The sequence below is a fragment of the Tachysurus fulvidraco genome, chromosome 5, assembly GCF_022655615.1.
Source record: "Tachysurus fulvidraco isolate hzauxx_2018 chromosome 5, HZAU_PFXX_2.0, whole genome shotgun sequence".
Lineage (NCBI taxonomy): Eukaryota > Metazoa > Chordata > Actinopteri > Siluriformes > Bagridae > Tachysurus > Tachysurus fulvidraco.
The window spans coordinates 20,492,152-20,514,314 of NC_062522.1; the positions used below are offsets into that span (position 1 = coordinate 20,492,152).

Consider the following 22,163-nt stretch of genomic DNA (forward strand, 5'->3'; position numbering starts at 1 on the left):
TTTATGACATACACAGATTTCAGTGGAGCTAAACAGGACAGAGTGGCTTACATAAGAGAAAGTGGGACAGAGACTTACACTGTAATATCTAGTGCATTTTAACTCTGTATATTTTTACTGCATTAGAAATGCAACTCATGTTACCCTCATAGATCTTATACATTTTTTATAAAGCCTTGTATTTGTGCCGGTACCACGTTACAAAACATTTAAGTGAACGCAGGAAGTGAAACATAAGAGGAGGAAAGAAGGATTGTATGGCTTACATTGTCATGCAAAAATAAATGTAAATATTAAAAAAGCTTTAAATGCAATAAAATGCCCGTCATTTTATTAAGATAAGTTGCATTTTAAATCTAATTATTAATGTTGGTTTAGATTGAAATGCTAAAATTGGACATTGTGTATGGTGTTATGCATTTGGAGCTATATAAAATAATCTCATAAATAAACGGGTACAAGGTAAATTCTTATTAAATTCTTATTTCTTAGTCTTATTAAAAAAAAAAACAAATTCTAATAGAAAATACTATCATATTTGGCACAAAGCTTTTATGACCCTGAACATGAAATACTAAACAGTATGAAGACAGTTATATAAGTGCAGAGACTTATGTATACTACATCCACATGGTCCAAATTTTTACAACCCTTTTACATTGGACAGATTCGTCCTAATATTTACACTTTTGTTTACATTTGAAACTTTTCATAACTCTTCAAACCTCTCTTTATGTTCCAACCCTAACCCTAAACTCCTAACCCTAACCCAGCTTATCACATCAGATCACTGAAATAATAATTTATAATATTGGAAAGTGTCTGCAAGAATTTTATGTTAAAACAATTCAAAATGTTCCACATAGAGCTGCATGTATGAAAAGCTTTGACAAACTTTGAGTGATAAATGCTTGCTAGCAATTATAAAAACCTATTTCAAAAATGAAAACAATCTGTCCAATAATGTACAATCACCGTCCACTTTATTAGGAATTCCTACACACCTGCACGTTCATGAAGTTATCTAATCAGCCAATCATGTGACAGTAGCGCAGTGTTACATCATACAGATACAGGGCAAGGGCTTTGGTTAGTGTTCATATTAAACATCAGAATGAAGAAAACATTCATCATTATAGCATGATTGTAGGTTCCAAGGATTGTGGATCTCCTGGGAGTTTCATGCACAGCAGTCTTTAGAGTTCACACTGATTGGTAAAAAAAAACAAAAAAAAAAAAACACAGTGAGTGATAAGAAAGGTCAGAGAAAAATGGCCAGATTCTAGATTCCAGGAAATATATAGAAGCATCTCAGCATGCACAACACATCAAACCTTGAACAGCAGAAGACCAAACTGGGTTCCAGTCTTTTATTCCTACAAGAATCTGTTATGGGCACAGACTAACTACTATTCCAAACCTCCTTAAAAAGGTGCTTTACAGTAGCTTGCTGACACTCTGTGGTGAATGAGGCCGTATATAGTGAACAGTGAGTGTATATGGCAGTATAACCTATGCATTGTTTGGTATTGTTGTATTGAAAACAACTTTTCTTATTAATCGGTTTAACTGTGTCAGTTGAGGATCTACTGGATCCTGGACAGGTCTCTGGTCTATTGCAGGGCATCCCACCGCTACAATCTTAATTTGTTTATCATCATACAAATACTATACTTATCCAGTGAAAGGAGTGAACAGAGTTTTGATTGACATGTGGAGACTCCCCAGTTATATAGCAGTCTAAACTGGAGAGAATCGCACTGGTCTTAGCCGTGTCCTCTGAAGTGAGCGTCCTTTGCCTTAACCCTTTTTCTAGTAGAGTTAGCTTAGAGTAGAGCTTGCCCCAGTGATGACCGCCTGGCCTAATAGGAATCCTTTGGCTGAATGAGCCTCTCAGCAGGGATGCACAGATCTGCCCAGCCAGCGCTCCAGCTGTGGCACTGACATAGAGAAAATTAAGTGCTCTGAACAGGAAAGCCATGTTCGAGACAGGGTGGGGGGTGTTGTGGTGGAGGGGTGAGGGTGAGTCGATGGGGTGTTGCTGGATAGGAATAAAAGAGATAGCAGGGAATAGCAGAGTATGGTCTGTGGCAAAATGCCACTCCAGGAGATTTATGATGAAGAGGCGAGGTGTTGCTCATCTCATGCCTTTGATTCTGGAGCCTTTCATGCTTGTGTCTTGGCAGTGGCTCTGGATTGGTTTATTTTCTTGCAATGTAGTCCCCAAGTTGTAAGTAGTTCAGATTGAGCCTCTGTAAACACTTGACACCATAGGTGCATACTTGCTTATTTGTGTTTTGTGTTGGAACAAAACGCTTTGTGCTACATACCGTCAAATATTGATTTTATATATATATATATATATATATATATATATATATATATATATATATATATATATATATATAGACTGAGAGAGAGAGAGAGAGAGAGAGAGAGAGAGAGAGAGAGAGAGAGAGAGAGAGAGAATAATGGACTCCATACTTAAGTGATCATCAGACATAAATGCTTAAAGCACATGTTCTTTAAAGCACAACCTTCTTTGCTGGATTGTTTGTGCTTCTGTTGCGAGTCAATATTCAAGTCAGTTTGTGCTAATCACTATGCAGGTTTTCAGCTCATCCATCAACAAAAGTAACCAAAACATCTCCCAGGATGTTGATGGGTTGTATGTGCATCCAGCCTAATGACTTTTACCTTCTTCTTCTTCTTCTTCTTCTTCTTCTTCTTCTTCTTCTTCTTCTTCTTCTTCTTCTTCTTTTTCATTGAAATTCTGATTTTTAAATCCCACAAGAGAGGCTCTTAGATAGCAAGCTGTGGTTAATTGGCCTAGCACAAATCTTTATGTGCATGGGTATCTCTACTGGGTCTGTGGTTCTGTATCATCACACTTCTGTTGGAGATGATTGACCCTGCAGGCTGAGGTTTAAATTTGGCTTGGCAGATTGTCACTGGGCATGGAAAACTATGCAGTCCGAAGCATCATAGCTCCCAGCTGTCCAGCAGTGTCTCTCTCTCTCTCTCTCTCTCTCTCTCTCTCTCTCTCTCTCTCTCTCTCTCTCTCTCTCTCTCTCTCTCTCTCTCTCTGTCTTTCTCTCTCTAACACAATCTCACTCTCTCTGTCTGTCAGTTTGCATGTCTCACTCACTGACTCACTCACTCACTGACTCACTCACTCACTCACTCACTCACTCACTCACTCACTCACTCACTCACTCACTCACTCACTCACTCACTCACTCAATGTCCTATTCTGCACTTTCTGTCATTGGCCAGTTTCTGTTGTGCCAGCACCCCATAAGATGAACACTTGAATAATTATGCATCTGGCAGAGTGCAGGGTGGGCAGCATGGTGTACAATCCTGTGAGAGAAACCAAAAAGGTAAAATGTCAAAAGCAAATAGGAAGTGGAGTGGCAAAGAAATGTGACTTAAAGAGGAACAGAGTGAGCATTAAAATAGCAAATCTATCATTAAGTACTTCCTGGTTGGCAAGAGGAGGCATCAGAGAGCGATGGCGAGAAAGCCAGCATATAAGTGAAAGGATAGGGAAAGTGTGCGAAGCTGGCGGCATTTAGCATAATTAGACAACCTGCTCTTCTAAGGCAATGACAATATATGTCTTTCCTCATTACATCCTGTAAGCAAACTCGGAGCGTAATGTGAGGCAACATGCTCTCTCTCTCCACGCTCTATCCATTACCAGAGACATGGCTTTGCCAATCCACACAACTCCCCTCTGAGGCTCACTCACCCGTAACTATCCACTCTGCCAAGATGAGAAGTCTCCAGCGCAGGGCTTGCATTAAAGCATTTCCTCATCCCACATCATAATAACCCATCTCAAGAGCTTCCCATCTGCAGCCAAATGCAAGAATTGGGTGATGCTACAACACAGGATTTGATGCCAGTCCAGGTGTTTGGTTAATGTGTCCTAATTGACTTTGTATTCCAAATGTTTGGGTTGCCAACCGTAAACAGTTTGTAGGCCTGGAATGATTTTCCAAATGTGTGCTTGCTTCAGTATTCCAAATGTATTTATTTATTTATTTATTTACAAATGCTTCTTTGTGAATGTACACTCATTTGAAGCATCGTTTTTGAATTATTATGTGTTTCGAATCATAAAAAACACATCAGCCAGATGTAAGCCTCGTAATTATCATTCATTATATAATCAAATATAATCATTATTATTATTTTTTTTAATGCCAAATAATCCCACTGTGTAATACAAACTCACAGTCAGAAACAGAGCACATGTACACACTGATGGTTTTGCTGTTTGCTTTCTATAATTAAAGCAGTGAGACATTAGTTACGGATGCAGGAGTGGATCACAGTAATCTGGCCAGTTTGGACCCATGGATTATTTTATCGTTGTGGCAATGAACTATATCAGTAATGTATAGTACAACATGCCAAAAAGCTCTCTTACCGTTCTCTCTGGTGAAGCAGACATTAAAGAACAATATATAAAAGCTAAAGCTTGCATCAATTAACAAAATTCTGTATCAAAATTTATAATCGTTTTTTACTCGTTTACTTCCCTTTCCCATGTTTTTGCCACATTCACAAATATTAGCAAGATTGCCAGATGTTCATTCATTCATTCATTTTCTACCGCTTATCCGAACTTCTCGGGTCATGGGGAGCCTGTGCCTACCTCAGGCCTCATCGGGCATTGAGGCAGGATACACCCTGGACATTGTTTGCATTATAGTGGACTCGAGAACAATAGCATCAGTCAATGCAAGAGTGGTCCTTTGTTGTCTTAGATGCTAGTATTATTATTATTAATATTTGTTATAGAAGGGACTTGGAGTGACTTCTGCTCCTTTGGAGAGACACAGTGGTGATGAATTGAATGGTGAATGAATCGTGATACTGGTGGAGTTCAAACTCTTTATCAATTGTTTTCCATCCTGGTAAGCATCAGTAACTCATTATAAACTTCATTAGATCAATTAAAGGCACACTTCAATAAACATGTGTCATAAAGATCAGACTTTATGTTGGAGTAAAGCCTGCTAAAACTCGCATCAAATCTATTATCTGAAATCCAGTGTCATTCATTCATTCATTCATTTTCTACCGCTTATCCGAACTACCTCGGGTCATGGGGAGCCTGTGCCTTCTCAGGCGTCATCGGGCATCAAGGCAGGATACACCCTGGACGGAGTGCCAACCCATCGCAGGGCACGCACACTCTCATTCACTCACACACTACGGACAATTTTCCAGAGATGCCAATCAACCTACCATGCATGTCTTTGGACTTTGGAGGAAACCGGAGTACCCGGAGGAAACCCCCGAGGCACGGGGAGAACATGCAAACTCCACACACACAAGGCGGAGGCGGGAATCGAACCCCCAACCCTGGAGGTGTGAGGCAAACGTGCTAACCACTAAGCCACCGTGCCCCATGAGATGTTTATCAGCTATAAAAATATTTTAGTCGATGGGTTTATTGCACAGTAAAATTTTACCATTTCATCACATCACTTCCTGGAATACAATTGATTCATATTCATATTACAACATAACAATAAAAACTATTTTTTTTTCCTATGCTGAATTTACATTAATTGTTTAAATAAATGACTTCTGTGTAATTGCATAAGTGTGGCATTGCTTCACACTGTCACAAACACAGTCGCTTGGAGATAAGCATGCAAACGCAGGCTGTTTGCTAGGAGCAAAAGAAAAAATAAGAACAGTTTAACAATAGTAGGAAACATTTTGAAAATTAGAAAATAGCAAGCAGTCTGATACACATTAGGGAGAGTACAGGGGCAAGAACAGCTACAAGACCATTAGGATATAAACTGGTTCCAAACAGGCTAGGAAAAGTCACGGTAAAAATATGAGCAGTCCAAAAGGGATCACAGTAATATAAAGATCATGGATGCGAGAGATCTGAAAACATACCTCTCAAATAATAAAAACAAATACACAAATAACAAGAACAGTTCTAAGAGAACAGGAAGTTGAACAGGTGAACAGAATCAGAAGGATTGTTACTCTCAGCGTGGGAGTGCAGGTGGAAGGTGGTGGCCATGTTTGTACGCCATGATGAAACAGAGTCTGTGACGTGTGATGATGTGACACACAGACACACACATTTCCCACTGCTTGTGTCCCTCTGTCAGTGAATGTGTGCACTAGAGTTGATACAGTTGATTTATTTCTTTATTTTTTTTTTTACAGATGAACAAATATCAAAGCATCCATCCATCTATTCATTCATTTTCCATAGCACTTATCGTACACATTGTAATGGTGATCAGGGACTCTACTGTATATAAGGGGATTTAGAGTACGGCACAAGGTGGGATTCAACCTTGTCAGGGTGCCAACCTATCACCAGTGTTGTATAAAGTACTAGAAAGCAATACTTGAGTAAAAGTACAAGTATCGTACTAGAAAAAGACTTGGGTAGAAGTGAAAGTTACCTTTTAGAATATTACTCAAGTAAAAGTCTTAAAGTATCTGATATTTACTGTACTTAAGTATCAAAAGGCATTTTCTGATATTTAATGTACTTAAGTATTTGAAGTAAAAGTAAAAAGTAAAATTTCAGTGATTTTCGGTAGACATAAGAGGCACTTCACCCGGTAGGAAGAATCTTTCATTCCAATGTAAAGAAACATTTCTTGCAAATACGGCCACGGGTGTATAACGTTATCTTCTTCACCCTGTTCACCACTATCGTCGGGGTGGTCGTTTACGACAGGGGCGGCCAACCCGCGGCTCCCTAGCCGCATGCGCCTCTTACGTTCATATCGAAGTTTGTATTTGTGTCTTTTTAATACGCGTGTTCGCTTCGCTTGAACTCAATACGGTATTTTCGTCAAACGCGCATGTGAGTAGGATGAAAATACCTCAAAGTTTCCCAGTAGGAGCAAGATCATTTGAGTAAACAATTTGTGTCGAGTTCGCTCTCAAAATTGCAGGGGGAAAAAAGGTGATGATCATGTGTGCCCATGTGTATTATGTGGCTCTTTGCGCTAACAAAGTAATGTGGCTCTTGGTCTCTGACTGGTTGGCCACCCCTGGTCTACGATAACGGGAGGTCCTCCAGCAGGTGCTTCCATGGCGGTTTCAGTTGTGCCTCCTTTTGGCAACATTACGCTGAAATAGAGTGTGCGTAATGCAATCTAGGAGCAGTGATTCGCCAAACCTCCCTTATTGCAGTCGCACACATTTCTTCTGATTTTCTTTTGTAGTAACGAATAACGAAGATGCTTAAAGGAAATATAGCCGAGTAAAAATATACATTTTATCTCGGAAATGTAGTGGAGCAAAAGTGAAAGTTGACAAATTTAAATAGCAAAGTAAAGTACAGATAGGTGAAATTTCTACTTAAAGTATTTTTACTTTGTTACATTACAACACTGCCTATCACACATCAAAACATATAGAGTAAAGTTATTTAGGACAACAAAACTGGTTCCCTGATTACTAGAGCTTGCATATTGATGTATACAAACATCTTCACCTTTAACTGAAAAATGCAAAATTCAGATTAATCTGTGTGACTAATATGTTAGTAGTAAAACATCAGATCATGGAGCCAGTGACAAAATGGCTGTGCTGATGAGTTTGCCGGGTTTCGTCTTTTGTTTTTCAAATTTAACGTGACCCGAGTTGTAGTTTTTAAAATGATCGACACATAATACTTCATTCATTCATTTGTTCAATTTTTCAACATGTATGCACATTTCATCTTTTCACATCTTTTTCAGGAATACATTTTATTTTACCTGTCTACACCAGTCCATATTAACTCAATTTTTGGTTATACTGACCTACTTCTGATGACCTTCAAATATTTTTCTAATGGCTGTTTCAAGTCCAGATGCCATTTTTCTCCATAACTATAGGCAATTGTCATACCTATTAATATTAGAGGCAAATGGCTTAAAAGCTACAGCTCCATACCCTGCACAATTTTGAAAGTAGGTCAGTTAATGTACGTTTCCTTATCTGTCTTGGAGGCAAAAAATTATAAAACAGAGAGCCTTACAAATGAAGGGTTTCTTAAGGGTTAATTTTCAGACAGGTTATACAGTTAATGTCCATTTTTGGTATCCATGTCTGTTTTTGATATCTCAGTCTTTTTGTTGGGGGCACGGTGGCTTAGTGGTTAGCACGTTTGCCTCACACCTCCAGGGTTGGAGTTCGATTCCATCCTCTGCCTTGTGTGTGTGGAGTTTGCATGTTCTCCCCGAGGCTCGGCGGTTTCCTCTGGGTACTCCGGTTTCCTCCCCCAGTCCAAAGACATGCATGGTAGGTTGATTGGCATCTCTGGAAAATTGTCCGTAGTGTGTGTGTGAGTGAATGAGAGTGTGTGTGCCCTGTGATGGGTTGGCATTCCGTCCAGGGTGTATCCTGCCTCGATGCCTGATGACACCTGAGATAGGCACAGGCTCCCCATGACCCGAGAAGTTCGGATAAAGTGGTAGAAAATGAATGAATGAATGAATGAATGAATGAATGAATGAATGAATGAATGAATGAATGAATGACTCTGGATTTCAGATAATAGATTTGATGCGAGTTTTAGCAGGCTTTACTCCAACATAAAGTCTGATCTTTATGACACATGTTTATTGAAGTGTACCTTCAATACACTACAGACAATTTTCCAGAGATGCCAATCAACCTACCATGCATGTCTTTGGACCGGGGGAGGAAACCGGAGTACCCGGAGGAAACCCCCGAGGCACGGGGAGAACATGCAAACTCCACACACACAAGGCGTAGGCAGGAATCGAACCCCCAACTCTGCAAATGTGCTAACCACTAAGCCACCGTGCCCCCCAAATCCAGAGTCAAGGAACTCAATATACGGACATTGGTAAGAATGCAAGCAGAGTCTAGTAAAACATTGGAAATAAAACTTTTAATCTCTGTCAAAAATTTGTTCCTGAATGGTTGTAGTGAGTGAAATAAAATCTTTGTAATAGTGCCATGTTTTTTCCTGTTGGACAGAGAAAAGTACACCTGGCCCATAGACATCCTGCTACTCACATTAAATAGATGGATGCCGACCAGGTTGAAAAGTAGCCTGCAGAGTGCGCATCAAGATACAGGGAGATAAGGGAGAGAAAAGATGAGCGAGCTTGACTGAAAGGCTGTCAGTCTCTAGCTCTGGCCCTAAGCCCATCATTCTCTGGTGATCTGTCTCCTCTCAGCCCATGGATACAAGCTGTCATGGCATCTGCTCTCGGACTAACAACTGATAAGAAGTAGCAGCCATGTTTTTTAATCAATCTACGACCTAATAGGTCACGAATGAGCAACCCGAGCTTGCCAATAACGCTTTGCATGGAGAAAGTGAGGCGTTACTTTTATATCAAATCCAGCTGATGGCTTGCTAACCCCTGCCACCCCTTACATTTGATTCTTGCTAATTGACATCGTAATAATTAACTTAAGCCTGTGACTCCTGAGTGTGTCCAACTGCACCAGCAACAACTGCTCTTTTTCCCAGTGCCAGTTCATTAACACACCACATTCTCAGCCTTAATTAGACACAAATTGTGTTCCTTTAAAAAGAGTTTTAAGAGAAAAGAGGAAAACAGAAATGCAGAGAGTTTGAAAGGGAAAAAAAAACATACTGTGATTCTACTTAGAGCAAGTGTACAGCTTCACGAAGGACTTCACAGATAAATTCCCTCATAAAATTATTTGATGAAAATGGTTTCTAATTAATCATAAACACATGGTGAGGTCCACTAAAAAAGTGTGCTTTTAAAACGTACACAGGGGAACTGCAGATCCACTGAAATGAATGAATTGCTTTCCCATGAGCTGTTTTTTTTTTTTTTTTCCAGCAAAGATGGAACAAACAACATGTGCTAACTTTGATGTGAGCTCTGTAGGGGACACAAATCAAGCCTAATTTCAAACATGGGAAACTTTTGATCAAATAATTGCAAAGTGAGCTTGTTTGTGATTTTGTTTGGCTTTGGTTCAACCGATTTATATAAATAAATTGGCAAGTGTGCTGGGGTAGGATGGGATGTCATAAGACACTTTTTTAAAATATGTTAACCTGTTAGGATGAAAGCTATTAATTACAATCTTCGGTGCTTGTCATTTCTGATTTTTTTTTATTTTTATTTTATTTATCTTAGGTAAAAAAAAAAGTTCTACATTTTTGAGTCTTCTTTTAAATGCCACATGTCATACCTCCTTTTGATCAGACATAGCCTGCAGATAGAGCAACAAACTATGATCGTATTCATGAAGGCCAGTGGAAAATAAGAACAGACAAGAGCAAAAGAAAGGCATTAAAATGTGTACTCAAGGGGGCTGAAAATGCAGCATTAATGAAAATCAGAAGTGTTTACTTCTGAAAGCTTAAACGTGACCGACAATTATCAAGGAATTGCCAGAAAGGAGCTGATAAACTACCGTTTCATTTAAAACACAGAGACCCTGAATTACTAAGGTTTTGTCTGTGTAAATATGTTTGTGTCTGAGTCCTGAATGACAAACATTGTTTACAGAGAGTTGGGTTAATTGATTGGGTTTTTGCGCACACCCGGAAGGTGCTTTTTTGTTGTAGACAAAAATTCTAACTGATGTGAAGGAATTTACTACGGATAAGTTCTAAGAATTGGAAAAAATCTCAAAAAGAATTATTTACTCTTACTTTTAATGTCGTCATCTGAAGTTCCCTTTCCGCCCTGCCAGAGGGAGCCGCCGTCCGAATATTGAGTAGTAGGACCCGGGTTTTTGTGTTTTGTGTTTTTGTGTTTTTAAGATGGGCTCACGCTGACTTCGGTGCGAAGTATTGCATTAATTCTGCATAACAAACCCTTTATTGTTTTCCTGTTCTTTTGCCTGTTTGTGTACTGGCTTTGTGTCGCTTCTCTTTCTCTACTTTGACGCTTACCTCTCCCTTGTGTTTTTCGGATTTGGTTGCCTCCTGGACTGTCTATACTGTGTCTTACAGTAGGACTCTTTGCTGGTTGTACCGACTTTACCTTTTGCTCCAGATTTGGAATTGTTTCCCCTTTTGTAATATACCGCAATATGGATTTTACACCTTCTGTCTCTGACAATCTGTCACATTAGATTTACGCAGCATCTTTATCCCACTGATGCCTAAAACAGAGTATTTCAAAAGGTTTTCATTCACCATTAGTTTTCCAGTATTTGATATCAGAACTTCAGATTTGAGATCAGAACTTTTTTCCTCTCCATTTTTGTCATTAACAATTCCCACCGACTATTGCAATACAGATTTCACCTAGGGAGGGTGAAGGCTAACATATTGACCCTGTGTGATACATGAAGCCATATGACACACACAAACTGCTGCTCAAGCTAAATCATGCTAGCTCACAGATGCCCCGATCAGCTGTTGTTTCTCTGACTGTCAGTGGAAAGAGTAACACCATCCTATCCAATGTCTTTTTTGGACTTCAAGCCAGGATTCAAACTTGGTGATTCTACAGTACGGTGTATCCACAGTAACCCAGTATGATACAGTGCTCTGTGTCTACTGCGACCCTGATTGGGTGAAAGCATTTAACGTAACAACTAAAAATGTGCATTTTCTGAGTGCCATACAATGAAATCACAATGTAAGTGATGCCAGTCAGCCTGCAATGCATGTCTGTGGCCTGGGAAAGGAAACCAGAGTACCCAGAGGAAGCTTAGGGAGAACATGCAAACTCTGCACATACAGAGTGGAGGCAGGAATCGAACCCCCAATCCCTGAGGTGCAAGACATAAAGTATATGCTAACCACTAATGTCCCACTAAGCCACCATGTCCTCTATTGACATGTGATTTTCTCCATTGACTTTCCTTAATACGTTGGCTCACTATGCAGCAAGTGTAATATTGAGATTGCACGGATTGCGGCTGGAACTCCCTCCCTGCCTGTGTGGAATAGTCACGCTCCTCTAACCTTCAGTTCTAGTAAATGAGCTGATCATATAAATGTCTCATATTAGCAAACATTTTTTTGAATAATGCATATTCAACATGCACAGAATATATGTAATCTTGATTATCTGATATATTAGCTTGGCTGGAATTTTTCTGCTTTTTTTTTCTGAGGTTTTATTCTTTCCTCATCGCTGCCTTCTGTATGATACCCACATATCAGCTACTGTAAGCATTCAATACAGCTGATGCCATAATCATTTAGCCTTGAGGTTGTGATACCTCAGCCACTTAAAACGATGTTTTTCTACAAATTCAAAATGCTTCAAAAGACCATTAATCATTAGCCAGAGTTGTATGTTTGTGCATGCAGCAGGGGCTCTAGCTTATCTACACCTCCTGGCCCACTGTTTGTTTGAAGTATTAGGCTAACTGCCTTGATGGATGGAATTAATTGATGAATGCATTTATCCAATTAGTGCTCCCTCATGCAATTAATCAGATACCCCCTAGTGTAAATCCAATGCTGTAGGTCACAGCTAGGCAGTCAGTGACTTCCAGACCACGTCTGTGATGTATAACTCTCCCTTTGTCTCCCTACCTCACAGTTCTCACCTTCGCCACACCTGACTAACTCACACATCGGGCTCTTGGGCTTATTCTGATTCTTGCTGAGTCTAAACATTCTCTCATGAAAAAAAAAATGGTTGTAGGTTGATTATTTGTAGGGAAGGGAAAAGTGTTTTTTTCTCTGTGTGAAGACTTTTGTTTTAGAATAAAAACTGCAAATTGACTAATTAGCATGGCGACAGGATATGGTAGTGTGGTTTTAAAAGTCAGACTTGTATTTGGAATAAATAAATAAAGTTTACCTTTTTAATGCCGCATAACAGTAGAAGTAAAAAGGGTCAGAATGACATTTGTAGGCAAGTCAAGCAGGGGTCAGCACGACATTAATCGGCAGGTTAGACGGGTGTCAGCACGACATACTCTATGTACGCAGGTCAGGCTGTTGCAAAAAAAGAAGCGTGTCGGGAAGCTTAAAAAGTGAATTCTGAATTTATGTCTGGCTATGAATTCATGCATTAATTAATACTTCCCTTAATCTTCATGTCAGAAACTGGACAACGATGATCTTACTGACCTGACTTGGTATGGTTACCTGTGCCAGATGGGTGGGTTTGAGGATTTCAGAAACCGCTGATCTTCTTTAGTTTTCATGCACAACTATATAGTTTACATAGAATACAAAACAACAACAGCATCCAGTGTGGAGCAATTGATAAAAGAGGTCAAAAGGAAACGTTCAGACTGGTTTCGAGCTGACAGGAAGGCTACATTAACTCCAATAACTCCTTTTTCCAAGTGTAATGAGCCGAGAAGCATCTCAGAATACAGAACACACTTAAATGTCAGAGGAACGTAGGATACAAACAGCCAGAATGTCAGATGACGCTTGCCAGTAAAGAGGATGTATCCAAGGCTACAGTAGGAACAGGTTTACCAAAACTGGACGGTAGAAGTTTGAAAAATTACCAAAAGATTATTCCTAGAATCCTGTTTTTGGCTGACACGGGTGGAATTTGATGTGTTTTTTTTGCTGTTGTGTGTCATCTGATTTAAGGCTTGGTATGTGTTGTGTATTCTGTGATTCCTTTGTGCTCACTATGACTCTAAAGACTGGTTACTTGAGTTACTGGAGATTTCCTGTTAGCTCATACCTGTGTCTTCTCCTCTGAAATGAATCATCAACAAAGCATTTTTACCCACAAACCTGCTGCTCACTGGGGGATTTTTCCACCACTCTCGAGAAACTCTAGAGCAACCTCTCTAGCAATTTATATATATAGTATAATATATATTTATATATATGATCCTTCTGATCTTCTTTCTAAGAGTGTAGCCTATCAGATTCGGCACATAAACTGTACATCAGTGTAAAGGAGCATCCTATAATTTATTTAGGAGGGGGCCATGGAAGCCTTTAATTTCGTCACATATACATTACTGAACAGTGGAATTCTTTTTTTCGCATATCCCAACTAAGGAGGTTGGGGTCAGCTATGATACAGCACCCCTGTAACAGGCAGTGCTGGGCCTTGAACCCCAATCCTTCAGTCAAGAACCCAGAGCCTCAATCACTTGAGACACCACTGCCCCAAGAGATAGATAGATGACGTGAGATATCATTTGGGTGGTGAATCGTTCTTGCAGTGACTTTATTGTGACGTAGCAGTGTGTTAAAGGAGAAAGGGTTGCATAAGTCAAATTTTTAACCCCGTAATCTCTCAGATTTAACATTCTTCCTTCCAACATTCCTTCCCTGCTACTGTCACAGTTACTAAATAATATATTTTGAGATCAACAAACACATTTTAAGCTGAATATGGTACTGGACACCATATTTGATCAGCCAAGATATATAAAAACTAACTGTTATTTCTGTGTGTGTTTTATTTCAGATGGCTTTCTAAATGTTCATCATGTTCTCTTGGAGACTGTAGGAGGTCTACTGTGGATGCAGCTAATGCTTTACTGAAGAAAGCTATGGCACAACACCAAACAAATCCTACTCTGTATTCAGTACATTATGTGTTTCCTGCAACCAGAAATTCATCATCTCTTGGCCTGTGTAAGAATTTACTAAAATGATTAGCTGCTTTCAGGGCTAATTGTTTGTCTGGATGAAGATTGAGCTCTGGCTGGTACTTATGGCATGGAACACAAATGGACTGTTTTGACATACTTTTAAAAAATCACTAAAAACTAAACCAACTATAATATCGGTTCTGTTTCCTTGACTTGGAAGAGCCTTATTGGGATTACTGAGCTTCGGCTTGGAAAAACAAAACAAAACAAAACAAAAAAAAAACAACAAAATAAAAACTTTTTCTACTTGGCCATCTTGATTTCCAAAGATGTCTTTGTGCTTTCATATCTCCCTGTCCAAACTCTTCTTAGTGTTAGTAGCAGACCCAGAACTTTGTGGCCTTGCACCCGGTACAGCAGCGTGAACACGTCTTCCCAACACTTCAGCACTCCTGAACAACTGTGTGCTTATTTTGCTTTTCCATATTCCAAACGATGCCTCAGTCTTTTTCTAGCATCTGCAGGATTTTAAAAAAGAACTAGTTATTGGATTTATTGAACCAAAAACTCTCTCATTAAAGCACATTTTCTCTGATTATTTTTACACAATCCTTAGCAACACTGAAAAGAGAAGTTGTTTTTGATCGTGTTCGCGATCTTTGCCACATGTAGAAGACTGAGAGTTGTCCAAAATGGCTGCACAGTGGAGACAAAGGACAAACGCTCTGGTTGTGACTCTCGGAGTGCTGCACTGCTGGGGATTGGGATCCTGTTATGATCAGAGGACTAGCATTCTCACAGAAGTCAAATCTCTTGAAAAGCACTCAGTGACCCATGAAAGAGTGAAGAGAGGATGGGTGTGGAACCAGTTCTTTGTGGTAGAAGAGTACACAGGAACAGAGCCACTTTATGTTGGAAAGGTATGTTCATTGTACATGGATATTTTTTTAAATTATTATTATTATTATTATTATTATAGGGATGTATTTTATTTGCATTGCTTTATGTTTATATTTCTTAAAGTCTGTCTACATGTCTGTCACTGCATCTTGATAAAGTGTTTTTCATGTAGTTTTGGCCTGGATAAAAAAAAAAAAAATCTTCCAATCATTATGTCTTTAAATTTTACAATGAATATTTACAAGGTAGGACTTTCTACCTTGATTTGCCTAGACAAGTAGTTAGTGGTTAGATGAAGGCATCAAAATAAATGCTGTTAAATTCGTTGTTTAGTCCTCCAGCATATTGAAGCATCTTGTTTAGTGCAGCATATTGAAACATTTTAGTGATATGAGGCAGGGATGCTCATCCTCATGTTCAAAATCAGGTCTGGTGGCTCATTCATCCCCAGAAGGACAGACAAACAGACACTGTAGCTGTACAATTAACTACTCTGAGCAAGGTCATGACTGATAATAGAGCTTGTTTTCTTCATTGGTGAATTTTACTGGATGATAAACTAAAAAGATTGTATACTAAACTGAACTGGCTTGATGTATAGCATACAGTCATTGCCTAGATAAGCAAAAAAAGAGAGAGAGATTTGTAATGATTTGTACAATTACTCAAGTATTTCCACCACTGGTCAGTATACAGTATATTTTCAGAGAAATTAGAACAGATACACTTAGAACTATGTTTATGATTTCCTTTTAATTTTAGTCTAATCCATTGGGATCCAGTGTGTGTGTGTGCGCGCGTGTGTGTGTGCGCGCGTGTGTGTGGCAATGCAAAGGAAGACACATCCATTTCAGAATGATTCATTATTCTGGAGTATGTGTGCACCGGACAAGATAGGAGCTGATGTCTAAATGGGAAATCAGGCACGGGGGAAGAGGTGGGGGTTGGATGTCTGGAGAGAGATGATTTTATTAATAAAATTACCCAGAATTATTGCACACCATGAAGCCGTAGAACAAGCCAAGGCAATTAATAGTGGCTGCTGGTGTTGCTAGACCCATTTATCGCTGAAGGTATCAAATACTTTAATTAGGGCAATATAGGATTAAATACGACCAGCATGCTTTTATCACCAGTAACCATTTAAAATGAGGATTTTTTTTTCTTCACCTCCGCCTTTCACTGTGTCTCGATCAGCTCTAACTCAGCACGGATGCCAAGAATATAGGACTATTATTCTACTAATGAAACATGTTTTTTTTTCACTTCTTAAATGGCCTCTGTCTTTGCTATAAACTGGCAGTTTTGCTACATACATTTGGATAATGAATTTCCCTGCTCTGAATTTCTATGAATTGAACTCACAGTTTTTTCTTCTTCTTCTTCTTCTTCTTCTTCTTCTTCTTCTTCTTCTTCTTCTTCTTCTTCTTCTTCGTATCCAGAAAGTGCTGTGTATGTCATTTGATAAAGTAACATTATGACCTATTTATTTATTTATTTATTTATTTATTTATTTGACCTAAAAAAATGTAATAATATAATAATATAAAATGTTATTAAATCATATATATATATATATATATATATATATATATATATATATATATATATATATATATATATAAATCTCATATATATATAATTATATATAAATAATTCTCATATATATATTATTATATCTTCATATCATATATAGTATATATAGGCCATTTTGGACAGGAATGAATGTGACAATACTGGAAATTTTGCCAGCTCGACAGCAAAGAATGAACAGTTAAAGTACGCACATCTTTCCAACCAAACTGAGCGAGCACAACATTGCTGCACTTAGTATCCACTATTTACCCATGACTGTGTACCTATTCACTACACGGACACTATATAAAAAAGATGACACTATCATTCGCTACCTAATCTCAGCCAACAGTCAGACATGGCCAGGTGTTATGAAGAAAATTCATCTGGCCAGGAAATCACAGATTTCAAGAAATCGCATAGCAACAGCCTGCGCTCTATATAAACAACGTAGAAGTGGAGAAAGTGGCTGGAATCTATTTACTGGGAATGTATGTGACTGAAGACATCTGCTAGTCTTCAAATAAAGCCCACATCATGAAGAAGGGTCAAAAACACCTGAAAAAGGAATCTGAATCTAACGCAGCATCTCAGTGGACAACTTCTACCATAGCATTATATATAGTTTACAAGCTGCATTGTTGCTGGCTGGAGAGAACTGGTCTGAAAGGGTGGTGAAGATAGTCCAGCATATCACTGGGGGGAAACTCCTGGACCTAGAAAATCTACTCTAGCTGCTACATAAAGAAAGCCTTCAGCATCATCAGGGACTCATCATATCCCGAACAATTACACTGAATTGAATTGAATTGAATTGACATTCCTTGTTTGCCACCTTGCTATTTGGGAGAATTCTACAGATTCATCCATACATGAACATCAAGACTAAGGAACATCCTCTTCATCAGAGCTGGTCTGTTTGGTCTATTTATTCTACTTGAAGCACCGAGCCCTTTCCTCCGCACACCCTGCCTATGAAACCCAAGCCGCATCGTCACTGTTGGTACCATCCGGCACAATGGTTCTAGCACTAAACCATCAACATCCTACATGTTCCATAACATGTAAATAAAGTATTGTAGACATCAATATTTATAACGATTGCACTAGATGATCCTCTCACTTTTGAATTACATTATCTTCACATTGACTGTTTTGCTCCAGGAACAGTATTTACACACATATACATTTTGTTGCTTCTTTTGTATTATATTCTGTATCATTTCACAATATCTGGGGCATCATTTTGTAACTGTTCCTTAGCTGGATTGCTGCTCAACAAAATATCTTTTTTATGTAAGGGCACTTATGCACTGTAGTACCCTTTAAATAGAAGTGAGAAATGTATGTAAATGTGTGTGTGTGTGTGTGTGTGTGTGTGTGTGTGTGTGTGTGTGTGTGTGTGTGTGTGTGTGTGTGTGTGTGTGTGTGTGTATGTTTGGCACAAACACAGTTAAACCAAGTGAACTCATAGTTGGTGCCTGCAGCACTGCAACTTTACACACTTTTTTCTGGAATTGAAAAACACGAAATTTAGCAAAACCTTCATCTAGTTAAGCGTGAGAAGTTTAAAAAAAAATCAATGACTGTAATATTAACATTTGCATGCTTATTAAAGCTCATGTTGCCATCAAATTGAATTTTAGCTAATCTCAGATTTGTGTTTTGTTTTCAGAGCACGCAGAGTGAGCTGACTAGAAATAAATATCACTGTGAGGTCATGCAGCTGCTCTTTTCCCTACAGTGCGTGTATGCTTACTGCTCATTCCTGAAGTCATACCCTACATTCTAAAGAAAATTAATCCATCAACTAATTTACAGTATATTATTATATTCATTCGCAGGTAAATTTTTAATGGAGTAAAAAATACAACATTTTATGACAGTGGCACCTACCACTGGCTTGTGTTATAAGCTCAAGTTTATTATGTCATTATGTATATAAACTGTATACTGTATATCAGTTGACGAATCGATTGTAATGCATTTTTGCTCTCTCTAGACTTCAGAAGGAATGTAATTATGCAATGATATGCCAATTAATCAAGGAAGTCTTTCATTATGTTGGTTTTTACATATCTTCTGTGAGTGTGTACAATACATTGAGTGTGATCCTTACTGAAATTGAGCTTTACATGCAAAGTTTTCAGAGGTAACCTATAGCTAATGGCACGCCAGTCATTGTTGCGGTCGTACAACACGAGGCGTCACACTATGCGTGCGGCAACTGCTGAGTGCGGCAAAACATAATGCTGATTTATGCTCTATTATTAAGATATGATGTAAGCACCCACAACACAGGTGTTTCAAAATAAGACTGCCTTTGTTTCCATAATGACTTCTTACAGACTGTACAGTATATCTGTGCTTGGACTTTTGGGCACTAACACACCACAGTGCATTGTGCAGTTTCAGAGGTACAGTATACACAGTACTATGCACCATGTTTGATATATAAAATAGGAAAACTTACTCACTAATCATTCACATAGGAAGAAGTTTTCAGTACCTGGATTTAGTTTTTTGATCGTGCTTGCAAATATTTTTTTTTCAGGTAATTTGATGCCATGTTTGTCATTTTGTCTGTTCAAAACAAATTGCACTCCTGCGATCCTAATCAACCAATGTCTAATCAAATAACGCTTTGTGCCCATGTAATCATACACCTGTGTTTCGCTATTCAACTTAGACTACCCATAGCTCACTGTTTCCCAAAATGGTCCACAGGTGTTCAGTATTCTTGATTGCTGCGTCTGAAATAAAGCAAGAATGAGCACTCCCCTTAGAATGTCTTAGTAACTGCTGTGATGAAAAAATACCGTACTGTCTATTCTTTTGTATCATACATATAACTGCTTTTTTACACCAGTTGGAAATCTTTTTTATTCTCCTACATATGAGAAGGTCGGGAGACTACGTCACCGAAATGATGTTTCCCTGCAGTCTTTTCTCAAAATAGATAGATAGATAGATAGATAGATAGATAGATAGATAGATAGATAGATAGATAGATAGATAGATAAATAGATAGATAGATAGATAGATAGATAGATAGATAGATAGATAGATAGATAGATAGATAAAAAAATCAAGCAGCGTGAGGTCAGTCATTAAACCTGTATCTTGTTGCAAACTGCCACCTGGACCTCATGATGTTCAAGGTTTTTAAATTCTTTCAGGAAGAAGATACAGCTCATAGTTCAAATTTGATCAGGCATGGGTTACGCGCAAAAGAGCGCAACTTTTAAAATAGAGTAAAATAAAAATGAAATAAATTCCATGCTTCTTTCCTGTAGCACATCCATTACTTCAGTTGTAAGTGAAAAAGGCAAAGGAGAGAGGAGGCAGAAGAGTGTGTTGAGCAGGTGGATGATCATGGAAGTTAAAAAGAATGATCGGAAATGATTCTTAATTCGCTTTAGCTTGAAGTTTTAGTAATAAAACGTCCGTCATCATGTGGCTACTGAGACTGATTACAAAACCAACACTACACAGGCTGCTCAAATAGGTTGTAATTAGATTTGTTATTTCCCCCCTTATGCACCATTCATATTACTGACCCGTTTTCTGTTTTGTATGGTATAGGACAGGACTGGAGGAAATGAAAGCTTTTATGGGAATTAATATAATCACTAATGTACACTGTGCTCCTGTGCTGACAGATGAACACTGATGGGGGATTATGAGGTCTATATATAGCCAGACTGATGTTACTGACCTGAGCAACAGTGCTTACTGTACAAGTACCAACAGTACAACTGACCACAGTCCAGCGCTACAGAACCGAAAAATCTGTTCATTCTTGCACTGTGAAACATGATATGATTGAAACATACAGTAGGGTATGTTCAAGTTGAGCTTACTCATGATTTTAGAGCAGAAGATGAAGCTTTGTTTAACCAAAGTGAAATGTCTTACAGTTTGGGGTGCAACAGGAAAATTTCCCAAATCAACTTAGCTTAGCTTAACAAAACAGACACACCCCAAAATACAAACAAAGTAACATGAAACAGTAAAATAGACAATCGCAATATAGTGTTTGTGTAATCCTGGTCCTGGTGTTCTCTTTGTCCTGAACATCTTCTTGTTTTAATGACTCCCAGGACTAGATTAGACTAATGAGCTAATTAACAGTCATTCCTGAGTTAAAGTGGATGTATTTATGCAAGAAAATATTTACAAATATTACAAAACAAAGAGTGTCCCCTGGTGGTCTGGCATTAGGACCTGTATTCCCAACAACACCTCCAGGTTCAAACTCTGGGTAGGAAACCAACCCAGCCACTGAGGGATTAACTCTCAGTCCCGTACCAATGCCAAAATGGGAGGGTTATGTCAGGAAGAGCATCCATTGTAAAACCTGTGCCAAATCAAATATGTGGACTAGGTCATTTGCTGTAGTTACCCTGAACAAGGAGCTGTTGAAAAAACAAGAATACCAACAACAGGACATGGGATAAACCTAGATAAGGGTTGACAAACTGTGACTTAATGGGTTTAACCTCAGACTATTACAACATCCATCCATTCTTTATACTGCTCTATACTGCAATACCCAGAGAGTCTGGAGCCTATTCCACAAGGCAGGGTAAACCCTGGACAGGAGTCTAGTTTATTGACGGGTGGAATTGCATACACAATAAGGACAATTTAGAGATGCCAATTAGCCTACAATGTAGAGATGGCAATTATCAGCTTTTGGACTGGGGAAGGTAACCTGAGTACCCGGAGGAAACCCCTGAGGCACAGGGATAACATGTAAATTCTATAGACATGCATAGCAAAGGTTGGAAATGAACCTTCTAACCCTGCAGGTGTGAGGCAAACATGCTTAATCACCAAGCCACTGTGTCCTCCTTTCTCAAAACATACCATAAAATTTAGATTCATATAGTAATAGTTTGATGATAGTAGCGATATGAAGTGATTTTATTAACCACTGATTAATATGCGACCACATTTGTTCAGAAGCTGGAGTGGATATTTGAACAATATTAATTCTTTTTTTACAAACCAGTTGGTGGCATATTGTGACTAATAAATAATTAATAATCAGTAACAATTGATTTATGATTGAGGCATCAATTTATTTCAGTTGCTGCTTTTCAAATCAGTTCCTTTAGGATCAGTTCCTCTAGGATCAGTTCCTCTAGGATCAGTTCCTCTAGGAATATCAAACTCGCAAGCTT

The 22,163-nt window shown here is 38.6% G+C and overlaps 1 protein-coding gene across 1 annotated transcript in view; it reads left to right on the forward strand.

Moving 5' to 3' along the window:
- LOC113643234 (cadherin-22) overlaps nucleotides 1-22,163 on the forward strand; it is a 197,087-nt gene that overhangs the window by 79,926 nt on the left and 94,998 nt on the right. Inside the window, exon 2 of the mRNA XM_027147379.2 lies at nucleotides 14,373-15,419. Within this exon, the coding sequence (XP_027003180.1) occupies nucleotides 15,192-15,419 (228 nt within the window). The 5' untranslated portion in view covers nucleotides 14,373-15,191. The remainder of the gene's footprint in view (nucleotides 1-14,372; nucleotides 15,420-22,163) is intronic.